This window comes from Oreochromis niloticus, linkage group LG7 (assembly GCF_001858045.2).
Source record: "Oreochromis niloticus isolate F11D_XX linkage group LG7, O_niloticus_UMD_NMBU, whole genome shotgun sequence".
NCBI classification, from domain to species: Eukaryota; Metazoa; Chordata; class Actinopteri; order Cichliformes; family Cichlidae; genus Oreochromis; species Oreochromis niloticus.
The window spans coordinates 31,959,392-31,985,095 of record NC_031972.2 but is presented as its reverse complement, the minus strand read 5'-3'; the positions used below and the strand labels follow the sequence as shown (position 1 = coordinate 31,985,095).

At 40.5% G+C, this 25,704-nt stretch overlaps 1 protein-coding gene across 2 annotated transcripts; it reads left to right on the top strand.

Moving 5' to 3' along the window:
- The first annotated feature begins 1,731 nt into the window (after nucleotides 1–1,731).
- c6.2 (complement component 6, duplicate 2) lies at nucleotides 1,732–25,109 on the top strand. 2 transcript variants are annotated; one of them, XM_019361312.2, is made up of 21 exons: nucleotides 1,732–2,195; nucleotides 2,431–2,603; nucleotides 3,340–3,470; nucleotides 5,248–5,386; nucleotides 14,534–14,659; nucleotides 15,045–15,201; nucleotides 15,507–15,651; nucleotides 15,735–15,876; nucleotides 16,418–16,556; nucleotides 18,081–18,278; nucleotides 18,553–18,796; nucleotides 19,692–19,814; nucleotides 19,922–20,088; nucleotides 20,169–20,394; nucleotides 21,565–21,733; nucleotides 21,831–21,942; nucleotides 22,033–22,165; nucleotides 22,301–22,495; nucleotides 23,638–23,725; nucleotides 23,909–24,153; nucleotides 24,249–25,109. In XM_019361312.2, the coding sequence occupies exons 1-21, from the start codon at nucleotides 2,064–2,066 to the stop codon at nucleotides 24,425–24,427; spliced, it is 3,363 nt and encodes a 1,120-aa protein (XP_019216857.2). In that variant the 5' UTR covers nucleotides 1,732–2,063; the 3' UTR covers nucleotides 24,428–25,109. The 2 variants fall into 2 exon arrangements, with proteins under 2 accessions (XP_019216857.2, XP_003440120.1); XM_003440072.5 differs by lacking the exons at nucleotides 1,732–2,195; nucleotides 2,431–2,603; nucleotides 3,340–3,470; nucleotides 5,248–5,386 and adding an exon at nucleotides 13,851–14,138 and having other exon boundaries at nucleotides 14,488–14,659.
- The last annotated feature ends 595 nt before the right edge of the window (nucleotides 25,110–25,704 follow it).

Below are 25,704 nucleotides of genomic sequence, written 5' to 3'. Positions count from 1 at the left end.
CCTTGACAGCTATTTGAATTTTGAATGCCATATTTCTTAAATCCAAAGGTGAGGCATCACCTGAAGTCGACCGTATCAATGTTTTTATTTTTTTCAAACATCTGCTGAAAATTCAGTTTCATAGGTCTTTAATTTCTGTCCGTCATGTTTCACAACAAATGCTTGTATGGATGTGAAAAAATGGAATGTAAGTACATATCCTAGCTGTGTGTTTGCACCTTGACTTATGTACACTTCATCCAAACTGTGAAGCACTTTGTGTTTTCAAAAGTGCTATCCAAAGATCTTGCTACTGTTCTGTTTTCTGTATTAAATGTACAGAGACACGCTGCTTCTGTTAAATGCAATCCATACCAGGAGTCTCAATAAAGGCATGCTGGCTGGTTTTTGGTTGAAAATTTGTTTTTATTTTTGGTTTTAAACTTATTGGAAAATGCTAAACTATAATAACTCTGCTTGGCACACCTGATTTGGGCAGTTTCTCTCATTCTTCTCAGAACCTCTCAAGCTCTGTCAGGTTGGACGGGGAACGCTGGTGCACAGCCGTTTTCAGATTTTTACAGAGTTGTTCAATCGAGTTATTCTGGGCTCTGACTGGGCCACTTAGGAGTGTTCACAGAGCCCTCCTTTGTCTCTCTTTACCCAGCTAAATCAGCAAACACCTGGTCAGGAGCAGGTTTTAAATTGCGGTTTAAAAATGGCTGAAGCACCATGTAAATAAATTATTAAAATTCTCTTCTGTCACAATGTCGTCCTTTAGTAAAACCACTATATAAAGCACTATACAAAGCAAATTAATGCATGCAACTAAGCATTGCGTACATGTTCTTATACTTTACTTTGTCAGCAGATACTGATTTAGATTAGAGTCAAGACCTAAATCACCAGATTAATCATTTTTTTGTCCCAGTAGACTCTTATTTGCAACACATCTGCATTTTACTGTCACATTTGTTTTATTCATTACAGATTTTTACCGTCATCCAATTGTGAGCCTGATTGGTGTAGGCAGTACTCTGAGAGCATTTTGGTGAGAAGTCACATGACCTTGATATTTGAGGATACATGGCGCCTGCAGCAGAGAGCCTGGTTTAACAGAAAAAGTTGATAACCACCGTAATGATGCCAGTTATTTCAGACTGGGGTCTGAGGTTGCGTAGAGCTAGCTTAAAGCACAGGAAGCTGTAATCTAGCCATCAAGTGTCTGTATTTTGAAGCCTAGTTTCTTTACATACACTGACATAGCAGCACAAAAAATGGATGAAGTTACATGATTAATTGGTTTTGTAAGTCATAATTTCAAGCCTTGAGATGCATTTATGCTGACAAGGTCTTGGTTTCTTAAAGAAAAGGAGTTGCCGATTTTCTGATGTTGCTGTTATTTCCAGCACTCCTTTTTTATTAGGGTGGCAAACTGGGGACTAAAATGAACATAGCTTTGTACTTTACACAAGTTTTCAAGTGTTGTTTTGTAGTGAATATCTTCATTTAAACCAGGGATGTCAAACCAGCTTAATGCCATAGGCCACATGCAACAAACTTCTGTGACCAGACCAGTGAAAGGGAGATGGGCTGCTGCCACCACAGTCCACTTCGCACACGCCCCTGACTGATATGCATAAGTAGGTAATGAGTTTAATATCGTGCATCTCGTGGAAGAAATCATATCGTTTGTCCTGTATGCACAGAAACGGTTAATTTTCAGTCGGAGGGTGACGACTTGTTTTGCCGTTGGCTCTCTCTGTATCCTCCGCACACGTGAGCGTGGGGCGGAAGACTGAGGAGCCTCCCTGTCGGCCTTCAGGAGGGGCTGAAGGTGACTCTCCGCTCGGCTGGGATGCGGAGGGAGCTGCTGGGGGATCTTTTCTGATCCTGTTCCGGGGAACAGTCACGCACCGCTGCGGGAGGAGGCTTTAGGCATTAAGCGGGGAGAAAAAAAGAAAAGCCCACACCCAGCAGCGTCTGCTTGTCGTCTTCTTCTCCACAGAGGACACAGCAGCCACCAGAAAAGAGAGGGCATCCCTCGCTGCGTCTGGCTCGGCTCCGGTGGTGGGTGTGCATGCATGTGTTCTGCACCGTACGGGCGGAAAAAACGCCCAAGATCCACAGGGAGCATCTTTCCGCTCGGTAAAGCGGCGCAGACGGAGACGGATCGCCGGGAGAGCACTGAGGGGGCTGTGGACGACAGCAGGATGGTGGGTATGAAATAAGGATCGTAATCATGTCTGTTAGTGATTAACTTGAGCTCAGCTCTGCACCAAAGGACAGATTCATGCGTGTAAATCCGACTTTTTCACGTGCAGCGGCATTGGCGCATAATGGATAAAAAGCGTCGCGATGAGCCGCATTAAGACTGTGTTTGTTGTATTTGAAATCACACACAGTAATGTCGTGTCCTTCCTGATCGCGTGATGGTTTGTTTTCCTTAAGACTGTGCAGGAATTCAACACCCTCGTAGCGCTGTACCGGGAGCAGGTCATCTCCGTCGGGGAGATCTCCGCCGACTGTCCTTCTCTGCGGGCTCAGATGCACCACACACGGTCCAAAGGATGCTCCATGGCCCGGGCTGCGCACCAGGACCTCGCCGTCATCTCTGTTTCGGGGTTAGACAGAAGTTTGGATGATAATATTTTTAAGAAGAAACTGTGGCTCCCTCATTTATTGAATTTGTTCTTGTCTTTGTTTTTAAGTTTATTAGCTAAAGTTTTTTCAGGTAGAACAGATGAGCATCAAAGAGTATTTTAAATTAAATCAGTAAAGCAACAATTTTGGAAAAAGGAGTCAATGATAGATTTTATCCACAGTCATACATATAGACATATTTTTTTTTATTAAGTGAAGGTTAAATATGCTAGATACTAGGTGTTCCCAATCAGGGATACATACAAGAGAGATACTAGTCAATCAGTTAGGTAAACAACTACAACTGATGAGTTAGCTTTGAGCAAAAAAAGGTTACAGTTAATGCAAAATAAGACTTAGAATATAGACAAAATAAATTAATTTGTGACTGAAATAGACAAATAATGACCAAAATCTGAATAAAAGGTTGAAAAACCATGATTAGAAAAATATTACATGCATTAAACATTAGTTTAGCATAAAGTTAACAACAGAAGAACTTGTCTAAATTATGAAGGAAAAGTTATAGATGATTCTTGATATGAGACCACAAAAAGCTGCAAAAAACCCAAATAAATTGTTAAAATACAGTAAAATATAAGCAGAACTTATTTAGCTAAAAGTTTGTCTAGTAGTTTAGTTATTACCTATTGGTGTGGAATAACAGTTGAAACTATTGACTATGAGTGTCTGATTCTCCTCTCCTTAATACTGCAGTCCAGAGGACGGGGAGATCCATCCCGAGATCTGTCGGCTCTTCATCCAGCTGCAGTGCTGCCTGGAGATGTTCATAACGGAGATGCTCAAGTCGATGTGCCTGCTGGGGGTGCTGCAGCTACACAGAAAAAGTACAGTGACAGTAGTGAACACACAGTGTGGTGATGCCGAATTGCTGAGTAAAGATAAAAAATAAAAGCTGCCTGTGGCCAGGTGTTTGATCGTCTGCAAGGTAGTATTTAAAAGCTTTAAAAATCAAGTGTTACTCCAAACTGATTTTCACATTTCACTTTCAGATAACAAGAATATTATTATTGTTGTTTTAACCACTTTCCAAGTGCAATATGCTGCTACCATGAATATTATGGGTTTTTTTTCGTTTTGGCTGTGTTTGTATACTAGATGAAATTGGATATATATGCCCAATAAAACAGCTTGATGAGATGCAGACTTTATAACCCAAAATCCAAAAAAGATCTGAGTGGATGTTTGTGGTTCAACTTATAAATATTTCTGACATATATGGAGGAAAAAGTTCAGTGTTTTCCAGGCAGTTGTGCAGCATGTCTTGCATTTTGTGCTAATGGCTCAGTCACACTAGAGTAAGAGTAGAACACTGGCCTCCTTGTGACTAGTATATCGCCAGGTGGTTGCTTGGTGATTGCAGTGACTATTCTTCACTTTCATCAACCAGTTGCAAGTCGTTGCTTGTCCAGAGGTGACAAATTCACCTTCTGGGGGACCACTGTCATGCACAGGTCACCTCGTGGGAGCTGCTGTCTCCAACCAATCTCAGTCCGATTTCTGAATGATCACTGTGTAACAGCAGCTTTGATCAGACCCTTTGTCACTGTGCAGTTAAGTTGCCATCCTGCAGCAACTACATCACTACTTGTACACTACAGTGAATTTCTGCACCCGATATGCTTTGAAGACAGCAGTCACTGCGAGTGGTTGCAGATGTGGTCCTCATCTATGAAGCAAAGGCAGCTAGCTCAAGCTCATTGCACACATTGTTAAGCTAATTTGTTTGTGCTGCAGACTCCAGCTGCTGTTTTCTATAGGGTGACTGCATCATAAGAGAAAATCCTTTTGAAAAAATATTGTTTGGTAAATTATTAAAATTGAATGCAGTTCATTTACATTTAGTCAGGAATTCAGATTGACCTACTGTACTGGACCCTCATCTAGGAATATTTTCTTGTGATCTGTCATTCATTTCTAGTTCACTTGGTAATTGGTTCGAACTGCATTAATTCGTTGTCCAAAAGTGCTGTTTTCTGCTTAAAGCACATTTGCAGAATACTTGTTTTGTTTGCTTATCGTTATTAAAACTAATTATGCTGAACATCAGTAGTTGATAGCTACAGGCATAATGCAGTAAAATATATCATATACTATTTTTATATACACAGTTTTCCCCAGCTCACTGGGGCTTTAGGGGTGACTGCACAGGTTTTGTCCAATTACAGTAAATCTTCCTGTTACTTCTAAAAACTGTTTGGCTTAATGAAAAACGAATTAAAACTCTAAAAGTTCATTTACTGAAACCTCACTGTTGGGCACCAGAAATTCTTATATGCAGGAAAACTCCTGATGTATTTAAATGTTATATGTAAATAGCTGTTGAATAAACGTCACAACTTTCCCATTTGAGATTGCAGTGGAGCTGTCATTTTGTGTTGAAACAGTAGGGGGCAGCAGAGTGCTGTATTCACATTCATTACATTTTAAAAACAGAATTTAAAGAAAATGTTAAAAGGAAGAAATCATTTTTGTTAAACATTAAAACTAAAATATTAAATTTTCTTGAAATCATGAATTGCTTTCAGATGTAAGTGTTTTATAGTGTGTCAGGTTTCTTTGTCAATCGTGTTTGAGTGCCGCTGTATTTGTGCGTTTCTGAAGGAACAGACTCGGAGCCAAAGATGGATTTCAGGCTGGACGAGAGCTCAGATGTTCCCATCCTGGAGGACCGATCCTCCTCTCCCATCGACTTTCCTCAGGAGCTGTGGCTGGTGGGAAATGATATTGAAAACATAGAGAGGTACACTCACTGCACTTGCTTTTAAATTTCTATTCTGAAAATGTTTTACCAGTATAAACTCTATTGTTGTGCAGGATTATCTAAACTACTCATAAAACACTGCTGGTTCTTTGTGTGCAGAGATATGCGAGAGATGCGAAATCTACTCAGCAAACTCAGGGAGACGATGCCCTTGCCACTGAAAAATCAAGGTATGTAACATTTGTTATAGGTAAAATATATGTAATAGAGTTGATAAAGAAGAATGGAAATCAGAAAAGTCCTTAAAAACGTTTCTCCAGAAGGCATTTGGCTTGTCTATGTGGGCAGCTGCAACTTTCAGAAGGTGGAGATTTTGGAGCAGGGTAGCTTCTTGTTTTTGGTCGGCACCCTCTCAGTCCATGGTGATGTAAAACTAGTTTCACTGTGGACAGTGACTCTGGTGTTCTAGCAAATTTCAGTTCATGGTAAGTTTGAGCCTTGTTGGTTCCTGGGTTTTTTAAAAATGTTGGTTCCTAGTTGTTTAGAAAAGGTTCCAGATACCTGGGAACTTGGATATGACATCACTCCTGGGCTAGCGCCTACAACTGGTAGTTTCTCTAGAAACTAGAAGAATGAGGGCAAACAGGAGATGTTTTGGGCCTTAGCAAGGTAGAGCCATTCAGGTATCACTAGCAATACAACATAATATTTGTGGTTTTGCACTGCTCCAGCAAAATCATTGATAAAGGCTGGTCAGTGCTCTGTGAGGGAGGGAGGGAGTCATAAATAAACAACAGTGGCAGTACAGATCAAAGGTCTTCTTTTCTTGGAGGGCAACTCAGGGTTGCCGGGGGTTGCTTCGACTTTCCAAGTGGGAAATGCGAGTTGGTGTTCTAGATTCAAATACCAACTGGCAACTTTGAAATTCTGACTTATTCAGGAATGCAGAACAAGAGACTTTGCCAAGTTGTGTAAGTCTACAGTTCTCTTTCTTAGATAGTCATTGAATCCCTTGGACTTTCCCAATCAATACTCTCTTGATTAAGTATTGGTCAATCAAGAGAGTGCTGTCCTTTTTATGCTGGCAAAGAGAAACTACCAGTTGTAGTCGGTCATGATCACTGACTGACTGACTGATAGAAGTTCTCCTACTACGACAGCTTTCGGACACCTGTAATGCCGTGCTGAGATGCATTCCCAGGTGATTTAACCGCCATTCAAACACTGAACCATGTGACCATACCAACATAATGGGAGGGTTGGGCACCAACTCAGAAATTTCCTGACAATATGCAAACATGCCCTGACATGTCTGGGTATGTAGGAGTGACCTCCAAGGTGACAGTCGGACTACAGTTTGAAGTTGGAATTTTTGAGTTCCCAACCAACCCCAACTTAACAATCCAAGCTGGTGCAGAGCATGTAAACAGTAGTAAAACTGTAAAAATTGTAATCTGTACTGTTACTGTCATGTATCTATGATTTGCCACATGGAGAGCATTGACCAGGAAAAATAAATCCTGTGTTTTCTTTTTTGTGATGTAACTCACAAGTTCTGATATTTAGGAGGTGACCTCTGATGGTGGACTTTCTCTGGCTGTGATGGAAACAAGATAACATGTTTGTTTGTTGCAGATGACAGCAGCTTGTTGAATTTGACTCCTCACCCACTGATAAGACAGAGGAAGAGACGCTTCCCTGGACTCTGCTGCATGGTGTCCGGCTAAGAGTTTGACAGTAAAGGACTTTGATTTCAATTTGCTTTATTCAATAATGTCTATTTATTTAGAGGCACTCTAAAATTATTTAATCCCATCCTTCATTTTTTTAACCAATATCTGAAATTGTAATCTTGCAGTATGTGTTACCAGGCTCTATTTGTCCTCGTCATCTTGATATTTACTGTTTCAGACTTCTCAGCTCATGTGTTCAGGCAGCTTTGGTGCTTAAAGTTTCAGGATTGATTTTTCAAATGTATCTTATTAAGACATTTATCTTCTAAGCTCTATATATCTGAGAGTGGGTAGGCTAACTGTTGGTAATATTGCTTTGCCATTCTCAGATTCAGGTTCCATCTTGTTGGGCTTTAAATACAGAGATATTTTTCTGGTTCTTTTTAAAGGTGCTATTTATGACATACAGAACCACTGGGTGATGTATTAGAGCACCAGCAGGTCAGCCCAAAACAAAGGGCCCACCGTCAGCCACACCCTGCTCCGTTTAGATTTTTTTTAACAACCTGAAAGTGTGCACTTGGAAAAAAAACCAGAAAGGAAATCCAGCAACAGCCACTATCAGATGCTAACAAGGTAAAATACACAGATGAAATAGAGAAAATACACAGGAACTCTGTGTTTCTGTTTCACTAACACCGCACAGAGCAGATGCACATGGTGAAACAGAGAGCAGAGGAGAAAGCAGAAAAAACATGTCCTAAATTTAGTAAATGTCATGAATAAAATCTTTTTTTTTAGTTATTTGGTTTATTAGAGCACTTAATACTGCACTTTGGTCAGTATTCACCTTGTGCTGCCATCAGAGTGTTGGCAAATTAATAACTTAAAGATTGTTGCATAGAATCAATTTACACTTGCTAAATATCGTGTACGTTATTTTTCAGTTCTTAAAATATAGCATGATGGCATGCTGAAAGGCTTTAAAACAGTTTCATGCTGTACAGTTATTTTTATAATTAGTGTTGTAGAATTAAAGAAGTATTTTCCTGGGGATAAAGTACAAAATTGAAACTTTAGTTATCTACTATAAGCCCAAAATTTGGAAATTGTTTTAACCCCTTTTTATTTTTGTAATAATGGTAATAATGTGGAAACCATTAAAGGTAACACAGGATATGAACCCTTATCACCCAGATGAAAGTCCCTTAATTGACCTAGCTGGCTAAAAGTGCACTAGTTCTCCTAAAAAAGACCCATGATTGGCCAAAGTCGTCAATGGTTAGACTTTCTAAAGCCTGCAATTAGAGTCCAGAGTAGGTGAAGAAGCCTAGTTCCCCCTCAGACCATTTGAATTACAATATAAAGAAAGTTTATTATGGATTGTGTTATTACTGGGGTCCAACATGTTGTCTACCAAAGCTTAAAAGTGGGACATCTTTGATTTTTGTGTTTTGTTTGTTTGTTTTTTGGGAATTTTCTTCCCAATCTTTGTGTTTTTACATAGCGAAAGCTAACAAATGTACATATTCAGGCTATGCACAGGCAAAGTCAGTTTTCAGCTATCTCTTGTGTGCTTGTGTCAAACTGCCATGGTTGAATGTGTCACAGTGTGAGACTGGTGAGTCTCTGTATACCTGTGTGGTGTAGGTTAAACAATTCATCTACAGTCTTATGGCGCATAAACATAACTAGCTCCTACAATATTTGCATTCCTCCTACTGTAGAAGCTAAAGGATTTAGAATTTATTCAACTATGTGTATGCAGGCTTAAAATAAGCTTTAGATCAGGAAAGAATGAGCTGTTTAGCACACAACCTGAATTTTGCCTTTTAGATTTCATCAGCCTCTTTGTTTTTTTCCCCCCAATGTGTGTATATATGTTGACGCTGACAGTGTTTTTCTAGGTGAGTAACTTCCAGCAGATGATGGTTTTATATTGGCTTTGGTGGTGTTTTCAGCAGGGGCAAGTCAAATGTTCCATAGACAAACACTTTAAAGCTGCCATAATGGTTACTCAAGACCCTGGAAGATGAATACTAATAATTTTCCTGACTTTATCACTGTTTTCAGTTTTACAGTTACATTAATATCAAGAAAAAGCCCAAATCAAACATATTAAAATGTACAAACTATCTAAATGGGAAGGACGCAACAATAAATGTAATGTTTGGAAGCGTGTCCAGGGAATAAAGCCAGTTGATGTCCATGAACTTTTGTCTAGCCCCATTCTCTGGCAAAGTCACTATTACCCTATAGTAACACTGTAAAATTAGAACAAAGTGTTACTCTAGTTTCAAGAAAATCCATCCATCTGTTTTCTGACACTTATCTGTGTTTGGGTCAGGGGAGCAGCGTTATAAGCAGAGATGATCCCCCCAGCTACTTCCTTCAGCTTTTCTGAGGGGACACATTCATTCCCAAGCTGGAAGAGACATCTCTCCAACATGTCCTCAGTATTGCCCTGGGCAAAGGGTAGGGACGTAAATCAGCCAGGAAATAAACAGCTTTGCTTTCAAAGTAAAGAAATACATCATAAAATAAAAAATTCAAAGTAAATCATTTTGTCATTTTGCCCTTCATCCTAGTAAAACAACAAGACTACTGAATCCAGTTTTGTCTAAGAATAATCTCTTTTAATATCTTGGAAAAATATCAACCTTCCCTTCATAATATTATAGTTATTTTCCTAGCTGTTGCACAAAGCTAAGCTAAGCTGTCAAGGATGTATTTCATTCAGTAATCTGGGATGTTATGCACACCGAAGCCTCTAGGGGACACTAGCATTATCAGTCTTAAAGAATATTTTTGACGGGAAGAAAATATTAAAAAAGCCGCACACAAACACGCAGACAAAATCCATATGAAGCATTTTACTACAGCCATTTTCCTCGCTGAATGTAACGGTCATATTTGTTGTAAATTAGTGTTTGTGCTATTTATTACTTTAATGTAACATTGGTGGTGTTTCAATTGAGGAATGCGTCGTTTTATTTTTGTCAGGCATGTGTTTGACTTGTGTGTAGTTACCGTGTCCTGCAATGTAGAGAAACACAGCTAAACCTATGTACAGCCAATAGGACATTTTATAATATGAATAAAGTTTTATATACAAGATGCTTTTCTGTTTATTTTTTAACCTAAAATGTTTTAATATTTTGGGCAGCAGACCAGTTTGCTTTCTTTCTATGAATGAGACGATGAGGTGGTAAGTATGACTCCAAGTTCTTAGATTACCTACAAGCTGAAATCCAGATGTGCTTAGCCTAGTTTGGCATAAAGAAACTTGCTAACATAAGAAAATATGTCTAGATGCTTGTCAGTGAGCCAATTATCAATTTTTTATCAGTTTACTACACCAGTAAAAATCTCCTTCTGAACCACCTCTAACAGTGCGAGAGAATAGGCTAAAGGGTCTTCAGCCAGGAGCCACCTCTCCCTGCTGGTTCGCTCCCTACCGTTCATTTCATTGACTAAGATCGTTGTCCCACAACTTATCATTCCTCTGGATCCAGAGCCTAAAACTCCCCTGCTCTGCCTCCTACACGATATCTTGAATAGCTCGTCTCCTACTCTTGCGACCCGTGACTCCAAGAGATTTCAGGAACTTCTGTGTGGATCTTCCAATGAAACGTCTCCATCCATCTTCCACCGGGAAGATCAATGCTCTCCACTCTGCTTGTTAGCTTGTTGCCAGGAGCTCTTCTCTCAAAAGCTGCCTCTTACAGAAAACTCAGCTGTGCCACGGACCAAACCATGATGTCTGGATGCAATGATGTTATGGTGATCTCTCTGGGGAACTTCAGCTGGCTGCCAAGGGCTGCTGTCATTTGCCAATGACCTCCAAATGACAGAAAGGACCTTAACCCTAGAACACTATCGCTGGGTGATTTACACCCAGGCAAATACATTTACATGATTTCTCTCTCCTGCAGCTGTTTGCGTGTGGAGGAGCCTGTGCCTTCACCAGGGAAGTCTCAAATTTCCCAGGAATGGGTGGACCAAAGACCAGCTTTCCAGAGTCATTATTTTCTTTTAGGAGGGTTTTTTTTTTTTCATTTTGTTAGACATGGCACAGTTGAAAGTAAAAGAAGACCACTCTAATTTGTTATGTGTTGTCATATTTTGATATATTTGATTACTTTTTATTGGTTATATTATATCGGGTAAAAATCACCCGGCATTAGTGATTGTGTTACTATTTATTAGAGATGGACCGATCCGATATTAGGTATCGGTATTGGTCCGATACTGACCTAAATTACTGGATCGGATATCGGCGAAAAATAAAAAAATGTAATCCGATCCATTAAATATCAAAAAAGCATCTCACAAAACTTGCAACACAGCGTAACTCGGCTCATAACCGTAGCACGTTGCAGCAGTATGCCTCATGTGATAGAGCGGCTGTGTGTATTTGTAGCCTCCTACCAAACCAGCATTTCATCTCCCAGGAAGTTATCCCAGAGAGAAGTAAAGCAAGTGTGTAAGTTCATCTCTGAATGTTTGTAAAGCATTCCCATGTTAAGCTTAACAACCGATATATGGAGCGACTGCCTCTCTCTCCCTCCCTCTCCTGCCGCTACTTCAATCGTGAAACTGCTTAACGATCAGCTGATCAGCTTTTCTGTCACGAGTCTGTCTCTCTTCTTTGTTTTTGGCCCACTTTGCACCAGAAAGAGGAAACCAGCGGCTGAACAACAGCAGCACGTTTAACCTTGATAAGCTGTTGTTAGAATTTATTTAATATTACTTTCTACACCAGGATCCTTTTCTACGTAGCTGACGGCTGGTAACTGTGCAGGGGCGGATCTAGCAAAGTTTAGCCAGGGGGGCCGATAGGACATGAACAGGGAAAAGGGGGCACAAAGACATACTTTTCTTTCTTATTCTCATTTAAAATGTCTAGCTTTTAATAAATAATTATCTGAATCTTACACCCAAAGTTTTAATCTGATGTAAAATGTATAGAAGTCCATTACTATATATAGTAACTCTTAAGTCTAATATACCCTAGTAAGCTATACTACTTTTTCCTTTGGGAAGGTACCATCTGTGAATTCTGCAATTCTGTTGGAGAAAGATGTTGAATCTATTTAATTATTCTTGAAAAATAATTTGTTTCTGTGCATTTTTTTTTTCACCCTGCATCAAATTAAAGTTGATTACATCGATTAAGCATCATGAGGTGGAGGGTGGGGGGTGGTTCCCTATTTTTATTTTTTTTTTGCTGGGAGTTTGCAACCCTATTAGTTAGTTTGCTTAATATTTCTGCTAAGTACTCTTTAAAATACCAGAATAGGGAGGATGGAGTAGGTTTAAGTTAGGTTTTAAGTTAGGTAAGGTTTATTAGATTGATCAGTGTTGCTGAACTATGAAATATTTTGGGTGCAGTGTATTTTTTACATGCAGGTATAACAGAATAGCTTTAGTGTTGTTGTTTATTTAAACTTGAGTATGAACTTATACAAAATGCAGCAAGATATTAAAAAAAACAGTTTTATTGATTAAAAAACACACAATATCGGATTCATATCGGTATCGGCAGATATCCAAATTTATGATATCGGTATCGGACATAAAAAAGTGGTATCCGAGCCAGTAATTTAGGTCAGTATCGGACCGATACCGATACGTAATATCGGATCGGTCCATCTCTACTCCTGATGCAGTTTCTTATTCACACATTATGTCCTTAGACAGCACTCTGCATTTAATCATTAAATATTATTATTAATGATAACTAATTAAGTAATTGGCCCTTTGATAGTATGTTTTTTGTCCTCTGCCCCAACCGGCCACGACAGATGGCCGCCCCTCCATGAGCCTAGTTCTGCTGGAGGTTTCTTCCTGAAAGAAAGGAAGTTTTATCTTTCCCACTTTTGCCAAGTGCTTCCTCAAAGGGTTTCAGGTCAATGCTGGGGTTTTTCTCTCTATTAATGTACTGCCTTTACCTTACAGTACAAGGCACCTTTAGGTAACTGCTGTTGTGATTTGAGGCTATATAAATAAAACGGAGTTTGTAGTTTTTAGAGTTTGTAGACACATTAATTTTATTTTAAATTGTTCAGTTATCTCAGCTAAGAAACAACAGTATAGCCCAATAACTGAGTGGCACAACTGGGGCAAATACTTCACAGTGCTGTACACAATGCAATAATAATAATGGTATCTTATCAGATTATCTAAGGTTGTGTGATGAGGCAGTTTGAGGATGTCCTAGCTGACACTGGGCGCGAGGTGGGTACATCAAGGAAAAGTCGCCAGCCCATTGCAGGCCTAACAAGGAGAAGGAGAGAGAAACTACCCAGTATAGGTGTCTTTAGACTGTGGGAGAAAATCAAAGTACCCAGAAGAAACCCACATTGGAAAAAGGAGCACATGCAAACTCCACGATGAAAGGCCCCTGCCATCAAGCACTGCATCATCATAGTGCCCAAAACCCACCACATACGAAGAAAGAGTTAATTTACATATTAACAATTTTAACAGTTAATTTAGTCTTTTTTTTCCTGTTATATCAGAAATTTTACTTTGTTGGCCAAGGATTCAATCCCAGTTTTTCCCTGTGCACATTTAGTAATACCTTTTCATTGTAATGAATTAAACTTCTCCAATTATACAGCTGAAAAAAATGTATAAAGTTCTGTTGTTGCATTTTGGTTTCTCTTATAGTGTTGCACAAGAACTATGTTTGGTACCAGATTGTGAAAACACTTGGACAACTAAAGAAAGTGTGGGAAGACAGGCGTACTCCCCCCTTCGCTATCTATATCTGTCGAGTGTCAAGCACCGAACATCTGGTTTATGTCTGAGCAGCTGGGAAACTCCGGAGCTTTTTACTTCCCGTAACAATGAGGACTTTATGTGCGCTGATTATTGTGGTTATTTTTTTAAGTAGTTTAAAGTTTTTGAGCTCTGATTGGTCAAAGTAAGTCCAAATATCGAGCAGGGAGGTTTTGGGGGTTTTTTTTATTCCTGCTTTCAGGACCCTCAGAGTCACATTCAGCTCTGCCTGCAGTGCAGAGAACATTTACTCCACTTACACTTAACTTTACCTAAACATTCAGCCAAACAGGTACTCTACAGAATTGCACTTGCTGAACAGGACATCAGTGGTGAGTCTGATTTTTTTTTTTTCATGTTTTTAAAGAAATGCATTTTTAAAAAAAGGGAAACTACATTCTGCTGAAAGCTCACAATTCACCAATTCACACCTGCTTGCTTTGTTCTTTTATTTCTTTATAGTTTTCACTTACTTCAGTCTTATGTTATATTCATATAATGTGTAAACCACTGTGTATAAAATATGATAAAGCATGCATTTTCCTACAAGAAAAAAAGCTTCTCACTTGCATTAAAAAGGAATTTTGTGCAATTGCAAAACACCACAAATGCTATTTACCTGAATGAATAAAAGGAGATTGGGGGCTTTCAATAATGAGCTGGGAATTACATCATCTTCAGTGGAGGTGAAACCACTTTGAGTTCCCATGATGGCTCCCTCCAGCAGCTTGACCCTGCTGCTGCTCCTGAGCTGCATATCAACTGGTCTGGGCTGTTTCTGCGACCGATACTCCTGGAGCTCCTGGTCTGCATGCTCCAGCACCTGCAACCATGGCACACAGAACAGAGTGAGGTGAGAAACCAGAAACACGAGCGTGCTAGCACACAGAGCCCAGACAGTTAAACCGATATAGACGCAGGCGATAGGTGAGAAAAGTGTATGATGCTGAGAAGAAACGCAGGTGAGATGCAGCATAGATAAACAGGTGGGACACTCTACAGAGCGCATATGTAATGCCTATTTAATACAGAACGGATAAAATGGCGTGCACAAGTGGCCTTTTTAGGATTTTTTTCAGAAGTTTTGCTTTTTCTTGTTTGCTGTTAAAGCCAAAGTAATTGTGCAACACTGTAAATAAAAAATGAATCCCTTTCCTCTCCCATTTTAACTGCTGTAGTGAAATGCACATGATGCCAGCAGATGCTGCATCTAAAAGGATTTCATACTTTTTTGACAGGCAGTTTCAGCATGACGAATATTTCTGGAAGAGCAGCTGCTTTCAGTTATGTCAGCAATACGACAGCAGAGCTTGCAACCAGCACGCCTGTCCAATCAACTGCCTGCTCACTGATTTCGGGCCGTGGTCCGACTGCTCGCCCTGTGCCAAGAAACAGGCAAGGAACACACAATCACGGTGTAAAACAGTGACTCTCCTCTTAACTCCACATTTTCTCCACAAATTTCTAAACAGCCACATTATTGTCCACATAAGGAGGAGTAATGCTATGTAAATGATGAAATGAGCTCTTGCTAATGCCTTACTAATACCTTGATAATGTTTAATGATGTGACATTTTTATAAAGTGCTGATTTAAGAGTTAGATGGGAGAAACAAATTCATTTATAATGGAGGAAACTTAAAATCTAATCTAATATGACCACAATGATCACCGGCCTCATTCTCGTGTCACTGGCACAGTTTCGGACCCGGTCCGTCCAGAGGCCGGCTCAGTTCGGTGGATCCGACTGCAGCCCCGAGCTGACAGAGGAGAGGCAATGCTATCCATCCACAGAGTGCAGGATAGAGTCTGTCAACTGCAGGGACAACTTCAAGTGTGATAACGGTTAGTGGTATATTAACATAAATGATATCTATACATAAATGTTTCACAGAAACAGAAACAGCTTTACACTCTTCCTGCTGCAGGGCGCTGCATTAACTCGACACTGACGTGCAACAAACAGAACGACTGCGGGGATAACTCCGACGAGAGGGACTGCGGCGAGTTCACTGTTGTGTGTCCTGTAGAGAAGAGAGTGGCTCCGGGATCTGACCTGGTGGGGAACGGGTAAGCTAAAGGTCAAAAGGTCACGACTGAGATCCTGACTCATGTCTGTCCTCTTGCATTCCTCCCTCCTGTGTTCATATATTATGTTCCTCCTCCTCAGTGCTCCAGTCGTATTTCTACTTGTAAACAGATAATTACTGTTTTGTTTGTGAGGTTTAGAGGCTGATATCAAGCTATGAAAGCAATTCAAATATGAAAACAAAACATCTGATGACTTGAATTTTTTGGTTCATACATAATATAGAAGCATAATATTTAAAAAAAATATTACAGATAAATAAAATCCTTGAAGACTAAATGTTTAAATCTTCATGATAATAGTGAATATCATAAAAACATTTATAAACACAAGATTCTGACATAAATATGCAGACAATGCTTTCAGTGCTTTTTATTACACTTTATTCCAGTTTATTTATTCAGAAATTTCAACATAAGCCAATAATGACAACGGCCTGTGGATGTACTGTTAGACTTTAAAATGTAATTTTTTCTTACAGGTGAATTAGATTTGACTTTTCCCCAATTTGTGTTTGTGAAGGTTTGATGTTCTGGCCCAGGAGCCGAGGGGAGCAGTGCTGGATAACATGTTCATGGGAGGAACCTGCGTCATTGAGAGGCCTCCGAGCACGTTACTCTACCACCGAGTTCCTCACAACTTTGAAACTTTGAAGATCAAGGTAGGTCTTGGTATTGGAGTCTCGCATTCATATGGAGCTGTTGTCACTTGCATGTAAACAATCACCAATGACAGTCTTTATAAAGTCATTTTACTTGTGTCACTAAAGTGGATGCAATAGAGTCAAATCCTACCCAACTGGCACGTAATGCAAACCAGCAGCAGCCTGATCAAGCTAACATAAGCACTGCCAGCTGCATCATGCAGCCACCTTAAGACAACAGCATTGTCAATGTAATCTTTCAAAAGTGGAAAAGCGGAAGCGTTCCCAGCAACTTCCACACTTGTTAGCACCTAAGGAAGCTCACATTGAGTTGTACACAACACTGCTTGACATACTTTTATATAAACTACTTGTGCTGCATATTGTCATGATATGACGAACGACCATTGAGCAGCAAGGCTAGCAAGGCTTCAATCACTGCAGCCAGACACACGAGTTAATGCAGCCTGTTCTTGTATTTTATTAATCAAAGCTTTAATTTACTAAGCTAAACCCAGCAGTTCTGTGGAGCATTAGTGACATATGCCAGCAGCCTTATCTGGGTAATTGGTAGCCCTTTATACCGTGCTGCTGATGAGCCACACTTTTCTCAAAACGTTCAGGGGTGTTTCCACACTCCAAAAAGGCAGTTAAGCCACACAACCATTTGTTTATATATGATTTTTAATTAAAGCTATCACCCAAAAGTATCCATAATAAATACATTTGCATTAAAACTGTATAACCCTAGAGATCCCAAGTAACACCTAAAACCCCCATGTGACTCTCCCACCAAACTTCCTACTTGAACTTTACCAGAACCTTTAAATAGTGTTCAGACCCCCGGGGACACATTTGCTCAAACACATTGCAGAAGGCAGAGGAGCAAACGGGTGAGTGACCGCTGCACCACAAATCCGCTTACACTAAGATCCACATTCATAATAATTGCACAAATGCAGTACCCGCACTTTTCTAAACTACATAATAATCAACTACATTTGTGACAAATACTGTCTCTTTAACTTACAGCATCTGTCCACCGTACGCCAAGTAGCTGCTCAAGTGCCACAGACAGAATCACACAAATCATTAAAATGTTCAATAAATAATCAGTAAATATTTAAGATCTCTAATGTGTACATAAGTTTCTTGATGTGCAAATGGTTTCCTAAAGTGCAGAGTGCTAACTAAAATGCAAATTACCCCCAAAAGGCATCTGCTAATCTCTAAAACAAAAAGTATAAATTATTCTAGACAAATAACGAAACGCCTCTTTATTACATGTAGACATTATAAATGATGTACAGTATTTTTTGGCACTTATTAAAAAGCACTTTTTGTTTAAACATTGTTTGAAACATTAAATCAAACCACCGCTGTGCTGAGCCCCACGAAAACATAACAAAATGTGTTTTAAATGGAAAGGATGGTGCATTGAACACCCTGCTATATTACCCAAGAGTTGCACCAGTGCACCGCCTGTTTTATATGGCAGGGTTTGAAAAGTCCCAGGTAACAGATGTAGTTGTGGTTGTTTAGGTTGGAGAGCCAGAGGACTTCAACACTGAGCCTCAGCCGCTGCACACCGAGTCCATCGATTTGAAAACCTCCCAATCGACGCCTGGCAGCAGCACGCAATCTCAAAACTTGTTTTTCTTCCCAATCTTTTTCTTCACTGCATCGTCTAAGTCGCACTCCAGTTCTAAAAGTGAAGCTTTTGAAGCTTCAAAAAAGAAGGTGAGTTCAGCAAACACTGGATGCACTCACAAATTTGATGTCACATTCACATTATGTTTTCCCTCATTTTCTAATCATAGATGTAACATTAGAAGGAGAAAGAAAAGAAAAAGAAAGACACGATGTTTACATTGTATAAAAAATGTCTGCATTGGTAGGGTCTGAAACACAGTCCCCACAAAGATAAACAGGTCAACATATATTTCTTTCTTTATCTCTATTTTTTTCCTCATGATCTTTTCTTCTTATATATTTCCTGGATGTTCTTCTCTAGGACTCCAAGTTTATCAGAGTAAACCAAGTCCTTCCTGTGTCAACATTCAAGATTCGGGACCCGGGGGACCTCGTCCTGTCACAGCCTTTCTTACAGTTCCTTCACGCCCTTCCTCTCGACTACAACTACGCCCTCTACAGGGAAATCTTTCAGCACTTCGGGACACACTACTACAGCTCAGGGACACTGGGAGGCCACTATGATCTGCTGTACCAGTACAGCAGAGAGGAGCTCAAGAGTTCAGGTACAACAGCACAGCCTGGTGGACAAAATGGAAAATGCAGCACTGGGCACATGCAGTAAACTGAAAATTTAGATAAACACTAAAAACTGGAAAGAAAAAAAATGAAGGAAACATTCAAACAACACACTATAACACAAAGTCAGTTAAAGTTCAGGGATATCAGATCTGTCCAATTAGAAAGCATAAACCACTGTGAGGACATTTCACCTTCGGTGCAACAATGAGACATGACATGTCCTTGTAATTTCGGGTAGCTTGTGTCAGTATCTTCAGCCTATTCAGCTTGTCCAGCTCTTCCGAGATGACAGGTGTTAGGTTTGGTTTCTCCCAGCACAGTCTCAAAAGTGTCGAGGAGATACCTGTAGAGCACCGATGAAAGACCAGGACCAATATCTGCTCCTTTGTGCAAACAGGAGCAGGAGGAACACAACCAGAGCTTGACACAATGACTTCCACGTGGTTATTTGTGAATTTTTCTGACCAGTCTGTCAGAAACATCCTTCGATGGATCCTGTGCTCACAGCCCAGCACCGTACCTCTTGACAGGCATTTGCCAGAGAATGCCAGAAGCATTTTTGAGCAAGTCTGTTTTTTTATGTCTGGTTAAACGAGGCTGAGCAATTCCTCCAGTTTTACTTCACTTCCATCCTGACCTTTGTCTTTATATTCTCAACATATAGGGGAATGGGGGAAATACGCTTTGACCTGTTAACTCCTCAGAAACACTTTGGATGTTGACTTTGACGTTGTATATCATATCATATCAACTTATCTCGTCCAAAGATGATCATCCAGAGGTTTGGTTCAGAAACTGAGGGTCTACAACATAAAATACACAACAGCTTGTTTTCATTTCCTGCATTTCTGCATTTCTTGCTCTTTTTCTCTCATGCAGGTGTAACTGAGGAGAGCGTGATAGACTGCCTGGGCCGAGAGACCACCTGGACTATCATCCTCTACACAGAACACAGGCGTGAAAACCGATGCTCTAACAACCGGATGACTCAGAAATATGAAGGTAACATTAATATTATATTTCTGCCTCACGGCCTCAAAGGAGAGCATTGATTTAGTTTCTACTGTGTTATCTTCTTCACTCTTTCCCTACACATTTCTTTTGTCCAGGCTCATATGTTCAGGCATCGGAGAAGTCTTTCTCCATGGTGAAAGGAGGTCGAGCTAGAGAGGCAGCAGCTCTGGCCTGGGAGAGGCAGGGCGCCACTCCGGATAAAATATCCTTCAAGAACTGGGCGAAGTCTGTCCTCGAAAACCCCGCTGTCGTCGATTACAAGGTTAACTGTAGTATTCTTTCTTCTATCTCAGAAATAACCTACAAAAAATCTTGCACTTACGTCTGAGTCGGTTTGTCCAGCTGCTTCCCCTCATAGATCTGGTTCGAGGAATTCCTTGCGCTGCCACAAAAAGGAGGCACCTGAGGAAGGCCCTGCAGCAGTACATGCAGGAGTTTGATCCCTGCAAGTGCGCTCCCTGTCCCAACAATGCCAGGCCTGTTCTGTCCGGCACAGAGTGCAAGTGCGTTTGCCAGACTGGCACCTATGGAGCCAACTGTGAAATACGGGCTCCTGATTACACTTCAGGTATATCTGGTGCTCACCTGGTTCACGTTATAAAAACACAGTTCCTGTGTGATGTGGAAATACTCTGAATTTAAAGTGTCCTTAATGATATAGCATTGATATAACAGTGGGTTATTTCATAGTGTTCATTAAAGTGAAAGCCTGGGGGAGGAACTGCCTCTGTGGCAGCTGGTTTTCATAAACAGTGTTCTGTAGCGCTTGCCTGAAGGCAACAGTTTGAACAATTTGGGATGATCTGAACCGATGGGCCTCTCTGCAGACTTGATTGTCCATTGCAGTCTGGCTGTGTCCTGCTTCGTGACAGAGCTGAACCAGACAGTGACTGATGTGCACAGGACAGACTGGATGATGGCAGTGTAGAAGATGACCAGCTCCTCCTGTGGCAAGTTGAACTTCTTGAGTTGCTGCAGGAGGTACAACCTCTGGTGGGCCTTCTTCCAGATAGTCTATATATGAGGACCACTTCAAATCCAGTGAAAAGATGGAGTCTAGGAATCTGAAGTGGTCGGAGTAGGTGCTGTATTATTCCGAAAGTCCACCGTCATGTCCACAGTCTTGAGCGAGTTCAGCTCCAGGTGGTTCTCAATACATCACTGGACCAGGTGGTCTAATGCGGATTGCTCTGGACATCCAGGACTTTAGGAGTTTCACAGATGGTCCTCCTGAGGTGCAGGGATTAGTGTAGATTTAATAGATTTGTATAGTCAGTGCTTAAACTCTGTAAAATAAAACTCTATGGGATGTATGGGTAAATGAAGCTTATAAGCTAAAACGCTTTGAGAGGTTAGTGAGACTAGAAAAGCACGGTGTGACCGCCTGTCCAGTCCACAACATGACAAAGATCCTGATCACTAACGGGGCTAAAAATTAGGACTTTTTTTGTTTCTGGTTTTTATTTGTAGACCAAGTTCTGCTAGTCAGTCACATTTTTTTCAGGCACAAGGTTTCTTGTAGCTACCCTTTTGATTTTATTAAGTCCTGGATATCTATTCTAATACGCCCCTCATTTTCTTAGGATCAACTTCTTATTGTGAAGTTTGAATAATAGTTCAGGAACTGCTAGCGAGTCTCAAAACCTTGAAGCAAACACAGTTCAGATGAAACACAGATTCTAATCAGGTTTTACTAATATTCACACTGGAAACATTATCTGCTTTGCTACATCCACAGAGGCGGTGGATGGTTTGTGGAGCTGCTGGGGCTCGTGGAGCAGCTGCGGAGCCTCCATGAAGAGACATCGGACGAGGCGGTGCAATAACCCCGCCCCTCTCAAAGGAGGGCAGCCCTGCAGTGGTCCAGACAGACAGGAGGAGGCCTGTCACATCTCCATCTTCACAAAGTACTATTTTTATTTTATATTTCAGTATAAGGAAATTCAAAGTTCTATTTTGACTATTTAGAATTACTGGTGGATCTGATTTGTGTCTCTCGTTCAGACAGGAGACCTGTGACAATGATGACGACTTCACGATAGGCTGGAGGGACGAGCTGCCGCCTGGTGTGCAGGGATGTCTGCGGCCAAAGAGCCCTGAGAACAGCTTCCTCCGGGTAAAACCCGACACACAAGCTGAAACGTGTCAGATTATGACATACGCTCTATATAGATGCTCATAACTGCATTACATTATTTTGTGACAGAAAGCGAAGCAGTATTATACCTTTGGTGAGGACGAGGAGTTTGAGTGTTTCACTGGGTTCGATCTCGACGGTTTTCAGTACATCAACTGCCTTCCTGATGGAAGCTGGAGTCAAATAAGTGGGAGATGCATCAGTAAGTCCGTTTTCCCATTAAACCAGTCCACAGTTATCTTGGTGGTTCGCCACAATTGTTCTTAATGCACAAAAAAGTGACGAACTGCGTAAGGATTAGCTGCGCCTGACATCTATGTCATCCTGTAACCTTTAGGGAAGATTTGCCTTCCCCCTGACATCCCTGATGACACAAGTCTGTCTCCCAGCAAAGATGAGTACAGAGTGGGTGAAGTGGTGCGTTTGAATTGCAATGAGGCGGGACTGCAGCCGCTGCCGCGAGGTTCCTACAAGTGTGGCGACAGTCTCACCTGGGAGCCCCCGATACCTGCTGAACTGCGCTGCACTAATGGTACACTACACTGCTGGAGAAAACAGTGACCCTACTAGTCAAATTCTGATTTCTGACCTGCACCTTTTATTCATGTGTATTATTCATTAGATAAAACTCTGACTGGTTGGAGATACTCACCAGTCACTGAGAGCAGGTGGAGATGGTTTTAATGAATAAAATGGCAGCTAAAGCTAAAGCTTCTGAAGCTTTAGCTATTTGACAAGATTTCATTAAAAAACAAAACAAGTTCCAGGAAGCGGCCTTTAAAAGTAAAAAATGTTATCTGATTTGAGTTTGGCAGAGGTTCCATTCAAGATCAGCTTCTCAGTTTTGTGCACCCACAGTGAAAAGCACAATGTTCAGTAGTAAACAATGAAAAAACTGGAGGTTTTCCATTATTTAATGGAATACCAACAATTCTATTGTTCAGATTATTAACTTACTTTGGCGTACATAGAGAAACAGTGATTAAAGGCTGTAAAACCAACAGAAATACAGTTAAACATCCAGAATTTATGCCCTCCTCCTCTGCAATTTTTACATTTTCCAAAACCACCCAATCAGATAGATTGGAAACTTTGGCAGGATATTCCCAATGTAAATAAATGGTCAGAAGATTGTGCCATAAACTGATTTTCAGTATTTGTCTAAAACTGACTGTCAAACATATCTCTCATGAATTATATAAAGACATTTTGAGCCAGAAAGAACATGCCAAACACAAGGTAGAAGTTGTAATGAGTTTTTGGCAAAGTGAATTTTATTTAGCTATCCTTTATTTATCCATGTCTGGAGGCTCATTGAAAACATTGGAGGAATTCCAGGCAATTATCTACAAATCGCAGCAGCGCTGATGTCCATCTGGTCATTTCCCAGAGGAGAACCTTGAACAGCAAATTGGCTAAATTTAAAGATTTTGGATTTTTGTGGACCTATTATCAGAACTTTTTATCTCAGATTTCAAATGAGAAACACATGTGTAAATGAGCAGTTTTGTTAAAAATCTGGCATATTTACATCATAATTTTTACACTTTGGTCTTTCTTGTTTTTACTTCAGAATAGTTTAATCTGCTATAAATGATCATATCCATTAACCTGCTGACAGTTTCTGTGGACAATACTTTGTTTCTGCTGTTTGTGTGTATGTGCTGTGTGTAGAGGAACCATTTGTTCCTGATGTTCAGTGTGGTCCAGGACAGGTGCTACAGAACTCACGCTGTGTCTGTGTCCCACGGGAGAGCTGCCTGTAAGTATTTATGAATGAACTGGTCACATTTGAATGGATTTTTCCATATTTAATGTTTAGGTCTTCTTAATTTTTGAATGTTATGTACTATTACTTTTACAACAATCCCCTTTGAATGTTTGAAATGTGATTGACAGCACTGTGTGTGTGTGTGTGTGTGTGTGTGTGTGTGTGTGTGTGTAGGTCACAGCCGGAGAATCTCTGCATCCTGAACGTAGACCTCGGCGTCGCAGTGTCAATGTCGCTATGCTCCTTCCAAGCTGGTCGTTGCCACGGTGACCCACTGTTCTTCGTCAGCAAAGCTGCGTGCGACGCGGGCACTTTGGACAAATTACAGTGGGCCATGTTTAGGGCCAACATGTCCTCTAAGAGCTCTGTTCAGGAGCCTTGTGAACTTGACACTTGTTATGAGTGGGAGACCTGCTCTGGTGAGTTCACCTCACAAGGCTTTTAGTTTAACAGTATGTGGAAGCCTCTAGAGCACAAATAACTGACCTAACGTTAACTCACGTCTGTCCCGCAGTGTTTCAGAAGTGTGAGTGCAGAGCTGCTCGGGAGTGCCCCAGAGTGAAAAAGCACATGTTCTGCATAAAGCTGACCCGGCTCCAGAGGACTCGCAGCATGGACCTTTGCTCTATGGCCGCGCTCAAATGCTCAAAGTACGAGTTTGAAATTCTCAATGAAGGCCAATGTGAGTCGTGATGATGCTGTCAAAGCTTTTCTGCTGCATTATACTCAGCAGCATGAGTCATCTAACACTGAATGCTGTGTTTAAAACTGCATTCAGCATATATAGTTTTAGACCTTGTTGAGCAACACAAACATCAATTTAAAGACATAATAAACAACCACATGGTGCAAACTTTGACATAAAAAATGATTTTCAAAAAATAAAGAATATTACACAGTTACAACATTTATATCTGGTAAAAGTAAAAAAGTGAAACTCCATTTCCAGGAAATGTTTATGGGCTTAAGTGCTTTTAAGGCTTGCATCATCATAACTTCCTGGTTGAAAAATATCTGCTTCTTCAGTTTAAACATTGAGTGAACATGCCTGTGAACACAAAATTTAGGGGGGGAAGTTAACAACATCTTCCAAAGGGGACCAATAGACTAGGCTGACCTGCTATCTGCAGGTTAGAGTGAAAAACACAGCGAGTTGCTATAATGCCCTCCGAGTTGCACGCCTCTCATTAGCCTGTGAATCTCAATAGCCTCACTTTAGTGATATTCTATAATGAATGAAGCAGTTTAAAAAACATCTGACTTATGTGTGAAGGAGGAAGAAAGCAGCAGCAGTCTGTCAGTCAAATCTAAATCCAGGTATTTTTACCCTTGCTAAATGTGCTTCACGTTCAAAAATAAAAACATAAAATTGTAACTTTGTTTTTATTTTTTTCCAGCAGTACTTTCTCATCCCTTGCCTTTTTTACACTGTACACACACTGCTCATTAATGTGAATATATCAAATGGCAGCAATTCCGTGCACTTAGGCATTCAGACATGCTGAGGTATCAGAATAACTATCAAAATCAGGAAGAATGTCGAATTAAGTGACTTTGAAAGTGGCTCAGACATGCAAGGATTTATAGAGAATAATAAGAAAAGATAGAAAATAGTTAGTGAAAACAAATGACTTGATGATGTCAGAGGTCAGAGGAGAATGGGCAGACTGTTTTGAGCTGAGAGGAAGTAACAGTAACTCAAATAACCGTTCACTGCAACGAAGGTATGAACAAGAGGATGTCTGCATGCACAACATGTCCAGCCTTCAATGAGCCACAGAAGACCACACCAGGTACCACTCCTGTCAGGTAAGAACAGGAAACTGAGGCTACAGTTCCACCAAAATTAGACAATAAAAGATAGAAAAAACACAGCCTGATCTGATGAGTCTCGATTTCTGCTGAGACATTTGGACGGCTGGTTCAGAATTATGTGTAATGGCTCCACCAACAGCAAAAATAAGTCCTTT

Excerpts from the sequence above, each read along its gene's own strand:
- c6.2 (XM_019361312.2), top strand. The coding sequence starts at position 2,064 with ATGTGTTCTGCACCGTACGGGCGGAAAAAACGCCCAAGATCCACAGGG. Across the intron at positions 5,387-14,533 it reads GATATTGAAAACATAGAGAG|CTTGACCCTGCTGCTGCTCC; the intron begins GTACACTCACTG and ends TCCCTCCAGCAG. Across the intron at positions 19,815-19,921 it reads GATGACTCAGAAATATGAAG|GCTCATATGTTCAGGCATCG; the intron begins GTAACATTAATA and ends TCTTTTGTCCAG.